At 43.9% G+C, this 13,095-nt stretch overlaps 1 protein-coding gene across 1 annotated transcript in view; it reads left to right on the forward strand.

The window, feature by feature from the left end:
• Nucleotides 1–13,095, forward strand: part of LOC145392692 (tRNA (32-2'-O)-methyltransferase regulator THADA-like) — a 165,673-nt gene that overhangs the window by 14,416 nt on the left and 138,162 nt on the right. Inside the window, exon 2 of the mRNA XM_080266997.1 lies at nt 5,896–5,981. Within this exon, the coding sequence (XP_080123123.1) occupies nt 5,896–5,981 (86 nt within the window). The remainder of the gene's footprint in view (nt 1–5,895; nt 5,982–13,095) is intronic.

The raw sequence follows: 13,095 nt of genomic DNA on the forward strand, positions 1-13,095 counted from the left end.
ACTGTATTAAATGTAACTTCTCCTTTTCAATCTTTCCTATGAAATTTCCCTGTCAGTTTTTTCATGCTGCATGGTGGACTGTCTCATTTTTTCCTGCCAGTTTTAACTGTAGGGTTTAGAGGTGGGGGGAGCCTTCTTGCTTTACTATCTTTATCCTTCAGCTTGTAGAATTAGATCTCTTTGTCAAAGTCAACTCTGTAACAAGTAGCCTTGAAAGGACCATAAGGTCTGTTGCTGTTTGCTTTCCTTTGTATATTCCTCCTCCTTCAATTGAAATGAAAGGGTACAATCCAGAAATAAGAAAAGAAAGAACAAAAAGGATAAATTGTTAGCTGAATGGCCAGTGGAAATTCGTACATTTCATCATTTATCATTATTCTGTTGCAATACAGTATGGGGTGGAGAGGTATATGAAAGAGGGGGGTGTGAGTTGGGAGCAGGGCAGTGAAATGGCAGGGGACGGCGACGTGGAGGCGATTTGTTTGTGGCCACCCCGAACGGGATTGAGGCGTCTGGCGATAGATAGAATACAGTATGATGGTAATGTACTTTAGTGGTGGGTAGGATCCACATAGTGGAAGAGGAAACCAAACTAAAAGTATGTGCCCGTTAAGAAAGTTATTTGTGAGGTGGACCACACATCTGTTCACCAGAATTATGTTTGGTGGAGGTAGTGGGGACCATGGTGCTACATCCGGTGTCAGGAGACCCAGTAGATCCAATAAAAATGTTATACAGTCTGTGTACTGTAAAAATTCAAGTTCATTTCAAGGACTGTCAGGTACATTTGATACACTATCTCAGATATTAATTTGACCTATATACACATTAGGTGTTGAATGAAATGGTTAAATCAGAACAGCTGATATGACAAATGCAACATAAATCACATAGCACTGGTTACTGAAGTGGATTCAACAGTATCAGAGGGTGGATCAGTGCCAGAAATGAGTCCTCAGGTATGTATGTTTTGGGATGGGTGGAATTACAGATGACATGTGCCCAACTTGCAGAATAGGCCCACACAACACACACATAGCAGAGCACTGTACAGCACATGCTACACTAAGGTGCAGATACAACATTAACAGTGTAGAGAACCTATAGGACAACCCCATAAGGATAGTTGCTTACTTGTGGTTGATGGGGCTGCCTGATTAGATGAACTGAGGTTAAGAAACAACAGCAACAGTGAAAGAAAAGCATTCAGAAGCTGATTGCTAATCGCCAGCCAGAATATGCTGTTGGCCAAGTCCAGGATTTAGGTTATATCTTGATACCCTGAAGATTTGATGTTGATAAGCCGTTCACGAGATATACTGGTGCTAAAGGCGTGTGATAAAAACGTTGACCTTTGTCAGCCATTTTGGTGACCTTGACCATGAGTGCCCATTTTTGAACTCATCCAAGATTTTGGCCATATCTTGATACCCTGAAGGTTTCATGTTGATAGCTCAAGCCATTCATGAGATATAATGGTGTTAAAGGCGGATGATAAAAACAAGTTGACCTTTGTCATCCATTTTGATGACTTTGACCTTGACCTTGAGTGCTCATTTTCAAACTCAGCCATGATTTTGACCATACAGTATCTTGATACCCTGAAGGTTTCATGTTGATAGCTCAAGTTGTTCATGAGATGTAATGGGAACACACACACACACACACAGAGGCAGCCAAAAACATTATTGCTTCGCCTTCTAAAGGTGGGTGATAACAACAGCCCCACAATCAACCTTGGAAACACTCTACTCCTCACACTGTTTATATATATATATATATATATATATATATATATATATATATATGTATATATATAAAGGCTCCCACATGCTTGCATACATCAGACTTGGTCACCTAATGGCGGCTTTTCATGCTGCATGATCTCTCGCAGCCTCCCTATAAAGTCACTTATCCTTGATGTCACACTTTACAACTGTGTTCCAAGGCTTTTTTGGTTTGCTTATCGCAGACCTACCCCCAGTGTTCACACTTCTCACTTTCTGCACCCATTTGTCATAACCCATCCTCTCCAAATGATCATACCATCTCAATCTACCTCTCCTCATAAGAACACCAATACACCCAGCCCCATCCCTCCTCTCAACTCTTCCATCGTAAACCTAACCCTCCCAGGCTTTGCATTCAAGGATGCATTGCACATCCACGTAATCTTTATCAGAATAAATAATTTGTCACTTTTCAATGCACACACCTTGTTGAGGATAATTATAGCACACTTTGACTCGGCATGACACAGTGTTTGTTTGTGTGACGGTGTTTTTCCACCTATGACATTGTGTGCCATATCACTGTGTAGGTGTTTTGAATACCTCAGCTTTTTTTTTCTATCCAGTGCTGTCAACACAGTTCATAACCATGTGAGAGACACTCTGTGTATAGATTTATTTCACCTTGCAAAATGAAATTCTGTTTCCTGGACCCTTAGAAACAGAGTACAGATATCTGCTTATTAGAAGTGTAATGCCTTAATAACAAGTACAGTAACCCTCCTCTGCAGGGGGGTGTATCTATCTATCTGTCTATATATATAGCCAGATACCATAATCCCGTAAGGGATGGCCATTTGAGTTAGTTGTTTTACGGGGAGGGTAACTCTCTGCCAACCACTTGTTCACACATAGGGAACATGTAAGGGTTGGTTAAATGGTTACCACCCAGCGTTGTAAAAGGTTTCCTGGTGTACAGGAAACTGTTAGGCTTGTCACTCAATGTAAAGCCACCTGAAAATGAAAGAAGAGTAATTAAACGTGACAGGAAAGATGTGAGAAATAGGAAGAGAGGAGGACAGACACAGAAAAAGATTGATCAAAAACTCTATATTGTACATTAAAACTATCCAAACATAGAAATAACAACCCTAGATATAGTTTTCCTAATAAAATGTCATGGTACAGTCTGTTACTGTATACTGTGCTGTTGATACAGTATACTGTATGCACAGGAATTCTTACTGAAAAAAATAGACATTCAGGAGTGCATTAAATGAATGACATACAGCACAACACAGTATTTTACTGTAAAATGTACAGCTACTGTATTTTGTACTGTACATACCATACTGTAGTATTGTAACAAAGTTTGTTGTTTATTTCTGTATGATTAGTGGTGCACTGTTGATTCATTCCTCAAAAAGAGCTGTTATTGCTTTAATTCAGCCAGCTTTTTGCTTTGTTGGGTAATGTTATTTGTCAGGAATATGATTTCAGATAATCAGGGGAATACTGTACTATTAAATGTGCAGTGAGTAAGTTTAAGAGTAAGTAGACTTAAGTCCCTTCTGGCAGTCTTCAGGTCAGGTCCTGACTGATAAGAGTTAAACAAGGACATTGTCAGGCATGATAGGATGATTTTGCTGGTGAAACTCAGCAGTGTGTGAAAGAGTTTTGTTACTTGGGAGACATATTAGGTGCTGGAGGTGGAGCTGGAGCCAGCTCTGTGGCTAGAGTGAGATGTCGTTGGAAGAAGTTCAGGGAGCTGTTGCCTTTCCTGATGTTGAGAGGGCTTTCCCTCCATGCTAAGGGATCTTCATATGGGGCTTGTGTTAGGAGTGTAATACTATGGTAGTGAGAACTGGACAGTTAAGGAAGAGGATGTTCACAGGCTCAAACATTCAGAAATGACAGTGATTAGGTGGATGTGCAATGCATCCTTGAATGAGAGGCCTAGGGGCTGTAGGTTTATGATAAAAGTGTTGAGAGGAAGGATGGGACTGGAGTGTACTGGTGTTGTGATGAGGAGGGGTAGATTGAGATGGTTTGGGCATGTGGAGAGGATGGGGGATGACAGTTGGGTGCAGAAGGTGAAAAGTGTGAATACTGGGGGTAGGGTTGTGAGAGGTGGTCCAAAAAAGACCTGGGACAAGGTCATGGAGTGTGACCTCAGGGATAAGGATCAGAAGTGGGAGTTTGCCAGAGATCAGGCAGCATGGGGAGCCACCATTAGATGATTAAGGTGGATGTATGCAAGCACGTTGGAGCCTATATAATTGAAAATGAAGGAAAACTGATACAGTAAAAGATATACAAGTTAACTCTTGGTATAACGGACCCAGGTATGCCGGATATTGGATTTAGCGGATGCCATGAAGCCCACCAAACTAGGTCAGTTACAACAAACAATGTCCATTAAATGGGGTGCAGGAGGTCGCGGTACAGTTGTGGTCATAAATAATCACCTATCCTCCAGTACCCTGTGCCTCAGGCTGGCTCCTTTATGCATGGCAAGTCACAGTGGAGTAAGAGGACCTGAGAGGTAGGGACCAGAGAGAGAAGGGAAAGTGGGTTGGGGGATGACTGATGGTGTGGGGATGGGGTGAGAGAGGGAAGGGAGGGTAGGTAGGGGAGGGAGAATGAAATGCAAAGTGGTGGTCACATTATTTGTCTATTTCTTTCATTCAGGGCATGATATGAAGGAGTTAATATTTGGTAGATAATGTTGCATTACCCCATGTATAGTGACGTCAGATAACAAGCTTAAGGGCTGGCTCGTGAGAGAAATAAACTGACACGACAGATAAAACAGTGCCGAGCCGGATATTTTATCCGTGTATTTTGACTTCGTACACAGAATGGTGGATGGCTTTGACTTCTGTAGTGTTTGTGTAAGAAGTATCCTTTGTCCTTACATGTAATGATTTTGGGACTACAGTAAATATCATATACAGTCTTTGACATGGCTGTGTCCACAGTAAATATGATCATCCTTGGTATACACTCCCTGTATACAGTCACCATCATGTCGTATATTTTTTGGCATCTCTGTATGAAAAGGCTATTTAAAATAATTGTGCACAAAAGGTAAATAAATCTGATGTCTGTGCACATGGGTGGATATAATGATAATATCTCTCATAATCTGTTGCATGGACTCTATGCCAGTATGGGTTTGAATGGCCATTCAACAACCCCAGCACCCTCTCATCACCTCAGAATGATATTTTCCTCTGACAAAAAACAGCTAGTTACATATTACAATAATGTTTGATCTGTCACATCAGTATATTTCTGTCACGAGCCAACCCTTGTTTTCACCACCTATCTAAAGCTTGTTAACTGATGCTGCTATATAAGGTATTATGCAGCATTATCTACTAAATATTAACTCCTTTATATCATACCCCGAATGAAAGAAAATAGACAAACAATGTGACCACCACTTCGCATTTCATTCTCCCTCCCCTACCTGCCCTCCCTCCCCTCTCACACCCCACCCCTGCACCATCGCTTGTCCCCCAACCCACCTTCCCTTCTCTCTCTGGCCTCTCCCTCTCAGTTCCTCTTACTCCATTGTGACTTGCCGTGCATAAAGGAGCCAGCCTGAGGCACATGGTACTGGATGATAGGTGATTATTTATGACCACTACTGTACGTGTTTCCTGTTTATGACCATGACTGTACATATTTCCTACCCTTTGAACTCCAACCTAGCTTGATACTATGATTGCTGAGTTGTAATAAGAGACTACAGTATTACTGTACTAGTCATGAAGAAATGCTATGACAAGAATGTGATATAAGTTGCAAAAGGATGAAATTATGGGTCAAATTAGTGTAAAATGGGTATAGTTTACATTTTTAGCACTAGATATGTTGTGCTCATTTATATTCAAACATGTTCGAAATCCCACCTCAGGTGGGGACCCCTCAGATGTAACAAACTATCGATTTTAATGGACCTGGCTTTTCCCCATTTGGTCTGTTATAGTAAGGGTCTGGTGTACTTTCATATCAATTATTTTGTCATCCTCATCATCATAAGTGCCTTTCTTCCTCTTGGAAATGAATGTGACAGATCTGCCTGATGCATGGGTCTCTCACTCTTTCATTCATTCCCTTTCCCCTTCCATTTCTGATTTTATTTTACCTTTTACAGCCACAGCTGGAGATGAAGTACAAAAAGCTTATGAGGAGCTGCTTCATCCTCAGACTCCCCAACAGCAAATTAATGCTGTGGAGAAGGTGAGGTTATGTTGCATTAACACCTGAAGTACTAGTTTTTTTTTTTTTTTTTTTTTTTTTTTTTTTTTACAGTAGGTTAATCTTTTGTAAGTGAAGGGGTATAAACAGTCTCCATTAATTTTTTCAGTACTGTACCAGGATGTTATACTGTTACCTATATTGTTCTTGCTATGCTGGTCAGATTTACTTATCTTAGCAGAAGCCTTTGGTGCTGAAGGGTTGCGAAAAACAAACGGTCTCCATGAACTGCTTTAGTACCGGGACTCCTTTTGTGTGTTATTCTTGGTAACACCGGAAAGTTGTATCCAGCTTAGGAGAATCCTTTCTTAATGAAGGAATTAATAACGATTATGGTTCAGTATCAGCCTTTGACTCCTGGGATTTCTCCTTGCCCGACATTATCATTTGAAGGTAGTCAGAATACAGTAATTGATTGTGCCAACAACGGTAACAGGGTTGATGATATTAAGCGTAAAAATCATAATACTGTAATGATATTCCAATGTAAGTACAGTAGGGCATCAGGTTTGGCTCCTAAGAGGGACTGTCAAACGTGCCGCCAGTGTTGATTTTGCCAAAGTTTTAGCATTGACCTTATGGGAAATAAGCTAATAGGGACCAGGTCTGTAAGAAATCACACCTGTTTGGTGTATTTCCTACTTCAAATACATCCTAAAGTTACCTGAAATGTTGCTGTTAACACATTAAATCATAAAGTAACTAACAATAAAACATAAAAACATCATAAAAATAGAGTACAATACACTTAAGTACAGAATTTATTGGCAATAATACTTACGTGTGTAACACACAACACACTCCCCCCATTCAAATAAAACACTCACTAGAAAGACCAGGGTGAAGGCCATAATGGACTTGTACTGTATGTGGATAGCCAAGGTTTTGGGTTGGGCTAGTGGGTCCCACCACTGCCTCCAACACTGTCTCCACCACTTCCTCCAACACTGTTTCCATCACCACCACTGTCTCCATCACACCACTGCCTCCAACACCATCTCCATCACACCACTGCCTCCAACACCGTCTCCATCACACCACTGCCTCCAACACTGTCTCCATCACCATCACTGCCTGCAACACCATCTCCATCACACCACTGCCTCCAACACTGTCTCCCTCACCACCACTGCCTCCAACACCATCTCCATCACCACCACTGCGTCCAACACCGTCTCCATCACCACCACTGCCTCCAACACCGTCTCCATCACCACCACTGCCTCCAACACCGTCTCCATCACACCACTGCCTCCAACACCATCTCCATCACACCACTGCCTCCAACACCGTCTCCATCACACCACTGCCTCCAACACCATCTCCATCACACCACTGCCTCCAACACCGTCTCCATCACACCACTGCCTCCAACACCGTCTCCATCACCACCACTGCCTCCAACACCATCTCCATCACACCACTGCCTCCAACACCGTCTCCATCACACCACTGCCTCCAACACCGTCTCCATCACACCACTGCCTCCAACACTGTCTCCCTCACCACCACTGCATCCAACACCATCTCCATCACACCACTGCCTCCAACACCGTCTCCATCACCACCACTGCCTCCAACACCGTCTCCATCACACCACTGCCTGCAACACCATCTCCATCACCACCACTGCCTCCAACACTGTCTCCCTCACCACCACTGCGTCCAACACCATCTCCATCACCACCACTGCCTCCAACACCATCTCCATCACCACCACTGCGTCCAACACCATCTCCATCACCTCCACTGCCTCCAACACTGTCTCCATCACCACCACTGCCTCCAAAACTGTCTCCATCACCACCACTTCCTCCAGCACTGCATCACCACCACTTCCTCCAGCACTGTCTTCATCACAACCATTGCCTTCAACACTGTCTCCATCACCACCACTGCCTCCAACACTCACCATCACCACCACCGCCTCCAAGATTGTCTCCATCACCACCATTGTTTCCAACACTGTCACCATCACCACCACTGCCTCCAAGATTGTCTCCATCACCACCACTGCCTCCAGCAGTCTCCATCACCACCATTGTTTCCAACACTGTCTCCATCATCACCACTGCCTCCACACTATCTCCATCACCACCATTGCCTCCAGCAGATTCCATCACCACCACTCCCTCCAGCACTGTCTCCATTACCACCACTCCTTTCTTGTTGCACCCTTTGATGCAGCACATTCACTTTTTTGCCTCACGCTTGAAGCTTGCCTCCATTACTCCTCCACAAAGCCTGAAAATTCCTCCATTTCAGCCACGATTTATTTTTTTACTTGTCGTCATACTTGCGTTTTTTCATCCCCTTGCGGTAGTCACACTTGGCCTTTCCTTTTTCACCTGCTATTCTGGGTTCACGCCTTCATACACCGCTTCCACATCACCCGGTCCACCTCAGCTGCACTTGAAGCACAAGATGACATTTCCATCAGTTACTTTATCAAGGTCGCGAAAGTGTAACAGTCAGCTTGTGGACACACTGAACATGTGTGGGAAGCAGGCTGAAAGTGTTGGTGCTGGCGTCACAGTGGCAAGAATCCAAAATTTGTGGCGCTGGAGGGTGTGAAAATGCATTTTTTTGTTGCTAATGTTCAGTCACAGGAATATTTGATGGCTGCCATGAAAGTGTGTTTAACCAATCTGGATGTCGGGAGACCTGGTGCCCTACCTTACTGTATTGCAAACGATGGAAAACGTGTGGTTGTTAATTTTTCGTTGTTTAAAAACCATCTTTAACCCCTACACCGCGGGCTTGTTTACCAGTGACTTGCGTGTCCCGCGGGGTTATTTGGGCTCCGACAGATTCTCAAAAAATATTTGCCAAAAATCAGTTATTAGTCCTAGAATAATAAAATTACATATGCTTATTGCACATACCTTCAGCTTTCTCCTGGAATGATTGTTGAGCCTTCGTCGGTTACCTTAGGACTTGTGGAGACCTCTGAAGTAGGGTAACTAAGTCTCCACTTTACACTTCGCGACAACCCGTAATATGATTACCACAGCCAGATACAAACACTGTAAACACTATTCTACAATTTTCAAGTAGTTTGGGATCCATACTAAAAAAAAAAACACTGTGAAAGCAATGGAAATTACGAGCGCGTCTGATCGTCGCACTTGCGCTAGTTCGCTCTAGGCACTCTGTCATTTATTATTCATAAAATCCCTCACACTTTATATTTCTATGACTATATCACACTTATATATATCTGGAGTCTTTCTCCATAAGTTTCCTTCAGTCATATTAGTTTGTTGTCACTGAAGTCATTCAATTTTTCAGTCAGTAAAATACGTAGAGAGCCACGGATTCACTCTCACTGTTATAACATAAATTATTTGTACTCATATTCTTATATTACTAATTACTTACATTACTATTTACATTTTCTATTCTATTTTCAATATTTACCCTGCTATTTTACTTACACTATGTTATTCACTGTCACTTTCAGTAAGATAAAACTATAATACACTGTTCAATCATATGAACTGAACATCCATTGCTTTCACCTGCTATTTACACATTATTTACACATTATTTCCAAATAATTCTGCTTCCACACTTGCACTGTTAGAACTGCTTCTGGCTGTGATAATCAAAGAAGCAGGTAACACAGAGGGGAACCTGGCACTCAGCGCACTGCCAAGAGGTGCGTTTATGCTCAGGTGTGCGGCGTGTGGTATGCGCACACACCTGACACCTGCGAATCGCAGCCTTCCTTTTCCCTGTGGCAGGCATTAGCTCAAGTCTGTGCCGATCCATATACGCCCTCTGCTCAAGTCGGTCGGGAAGTGTAACTGGATGGCGCCTTGGAGTTGCTGCTTGCACCCTACCATATCTTTCCAGCAGCTGCTGGACACAAGTCCTGGCGAACAACCTCAGGGAGAAGGACTTGGGTGGCTTGACCTTCATCTTGTACAGGATGAAGGCGTTCAGCATCGTCATATCTATGAGATGCAGAAAAACTTTCCTGTACCACCTAGTATTCTTCCTGAGGCAGTCGATCTCACCAATCATCATGTCGGACTTGTCCACCAGCCGCATGTTGATATTATAGTCCAACACAGCATCAGGTTTCATCACAGGTTCGCCTGTCCTACGGTCTACCTTCCCAATGTCTCTTATCTCCCCCTTATGTACGGTGGTGAGCATGTGCACGACTCTCTTGTCATGCCACCCTATTGCCAGCATCTTCTCACACTTGCGTAGGTGCACGTCTCTTCGCTGCGAGTTTCCCGCCTCTGGGAATTTGGGGAAGTTGGCACGATTACTTTTCACAGTGCCGCAGGAGCCAATGCCGTGCTCAGAAAGGTATTTGGCAAGTTTCGGTGCTGTATAGTAGTTGTCTGTATACAGCACATGATTCCCACCAAAATACTTTTCTAGGAGCACTTTCACTACACAGCCTGAGAAGCCAAGGGGGTGAGTTTTATCGAGATCGACAGTGCTGGCTGAATATATGACGAAGTCAAGGATGTACCCCGTCTTACAGTCGCACAGTACAAAGAACTTAATTCCAAAGCGATGGCGTTTGCTTGGAATGTACTGAACAAACCGAAGACGTCCTCTGAACAAAACCAAGGATTCATCAATGACAACCTTCTGAAATGGGTGGAAGAATGACATGAACTTATCCTTCATTCTGTTCAGAATCTCCCGGATCTTCCAGAGTGGGTCGGTTTGGGAAGGTACATCATTGTCGGCAAAGTGCAGGTTTCCCATGATGTTCCGGAAGCGATCTCTGGCCATGTACTTATTGAAGGTCGGTGAGGGTAGTAAGGGGTCCATGGACCAGTATTCTTCCAACTCATGCTTCTTGGAGTGTGGCATAAGAAGCATGAGGGCAAAGAACGCATACAGCTCCTTCACTCCCAGCATGGTCCACTGTTGCATCTTGGCTGCACCTGTACCACTAGCAGCACGTTGTGATTCGTACCTGTTGGTCTCATCACATATGTGCTGCATGACTTCGTCATCTAGGAAGGCCAAAAGGTAGTCGACACACTCAGCATTTTCGTCCATAGTGAAGGCAGGCTGAACTCCTGACGAGCTCTCATCGAAAACCAGATTTTCGGGGACAAAATCTGACCCTTCCATCCACGCGAAGGTGTCCAGGATTCCCTGGCGTGGCGGTGGAGGACGGGTGGTGGTGGTGGTGGTGGAGGTTGGCTGTGAGGGAGGCTTATCTCTGTCAAGGTCACTCTCACTGACCCTAGGTTGCCGTACAGCACTAGCAGCCCTTACCCTACTAGCTACACTACTTTTCACTCTCTTAGATCTACCTTTACCTCTACGGCCTGCCTTCACTGTTGATGCTGGTGGTGACTCCGACGATGAAGACTCCGAAGATAACTCAGCCGACGATGATGACGAGATGAGTAAAGCGGGGCTTGGGGAACGGGGAGGTGAAAGCACTCGTGACTCATGGCGGGCTGGGTCACGTGGGGGCATTGTTCTGGGGCTAACACGCCGCCTTTTCACTCCCTTCCCAAATTCTTGTCCTTCCTGCACTAAAGGCTCCTTTCCCTTGGAGCTAGACACTAATTCACTTGTAGAAGCACTTGTTGTCGCTGTTTCTGGCGCGATAACCTCACCTGGCTCATCACACGATTCACCCGAATCGTCATAGTCACTGTCCATCATTATCATGGACAATTCTGCAAGTTCTCGTGCCACTGCAGAGTCACTGAGGCCTTTCCTGCTTGCCTCAACACTTTTCTTTGGCGTAGAGGTCATGGGGCCCTTTTGCAATGGGCGCAGAAGTGGCAGGAATGGCGGGGCGCGAGTGCGGCATGTTGTCTCTACAGTGGAGGACAAGGAACTAAATGCCGCGGCTTATCTGAGAAGGGAAGGGTTGACAATGACACTTTAGGCTGACTGCTGCTAACTTACAGGCTAATTTTTTATAGGTAGAAAATCTCGGCAATAAATAAAGAAATAGGTAGTTCCAGGTGAATGTAAATGTCAATTAGGATTCTCCCTTCCTTTCTGATATATATTTTTATTACAGACATCGATTACAAGGCATAAATCAAAGGGGAAATTATCGTGGTAATGTAGCGAATGAATGCACGTGAGGTTTTGTCAGATGATAATTAGCCAATTTCTGGAGTATAACACTATCACTTACCTGTTTTTTTTTTGGTATATATTATTTGGTAAAAATATAGGGCATAGGGCTTATTTCAGTGGATGAAATCTGTGAAAAAAGAAGGGGGAAATTTCCGTAGCGCAGCGCGGCGTGGGAGGTGAGAGGAGAGGGTAATGGAGGGGAGGTAGGGAGGTGAGTCACGAAGGGGGTAAAATAGCTAAAATGTCAACAATGGATGGGAGTACAGATGAGATTTGGAGTGCTGACTAGTGTTGGACATTGGCAGTACTGATAGATGATACAAGCCACCACTTGAGAGCCCGGGATAATTCAAAATAACACAGAATCACAAAAGTGACGCCCTGCGGTATGATCCATTGTAGCCGAGCGTCACGAAAGTGACGCCCCGCGGTTAAGGGGTTAACCAGTGACTCACTGGGCCAAAGCTGAATAATAATTTTTTAAGCTTAGGGAGAGTATGTCAGATGCTTGTTCTCAGCTTCGGAAAATTTGGACGTTTTACGGAATGCACATATGTACATATACTGTGTATACATATATATATTTACATTAATCCCTCCACTGTCCGACGTAATAGAGCCAAAGGCATGTCCGGAAAGTGGTCCTGTCCGGATAGTGGGCACCAGCCTCCTGGACTGGTACTGATAGACCCTAACCCAGCCTAACTTTGAAAGCCACCTAAATAACTCCCTACCGGACATGCATAGCACCTATTTAAACCTATTTAAGACCCTATTCACACCAATAATGGACATTAAGCATGAAATAAATGAAAAGGAACCAAAGAATGAGGAATTAGAAGTGACTGTACCTCAGCCAGGGTACTTACGTCATGTTTGTGGCTGCCTTCCTAAGGTTTTGGCAGTGGTGAAAATGCTCTTGAAGCACGTACAGTAATCCAGTGTTGTGCTGCACTTAATTCTTTGCACTGTGAGTTATAATTGTTTAACACTGCACATTGTTCTTAACTGC

Source organism: Coenobita brevimanus, chromosome 23 (genome assembly GCF_032717465.1).
Source record: "Coenobita brevimanus isolate Jiangsu-jjx chromosome 23, ASM3271746v2, whole genome shotgun sequence".
NCBI lineage: Eukaryota > Metazoa > Arthropoda > Malacostraca > Decapoda > Coenobitidae > Coenobita > Coenobita brevimanus.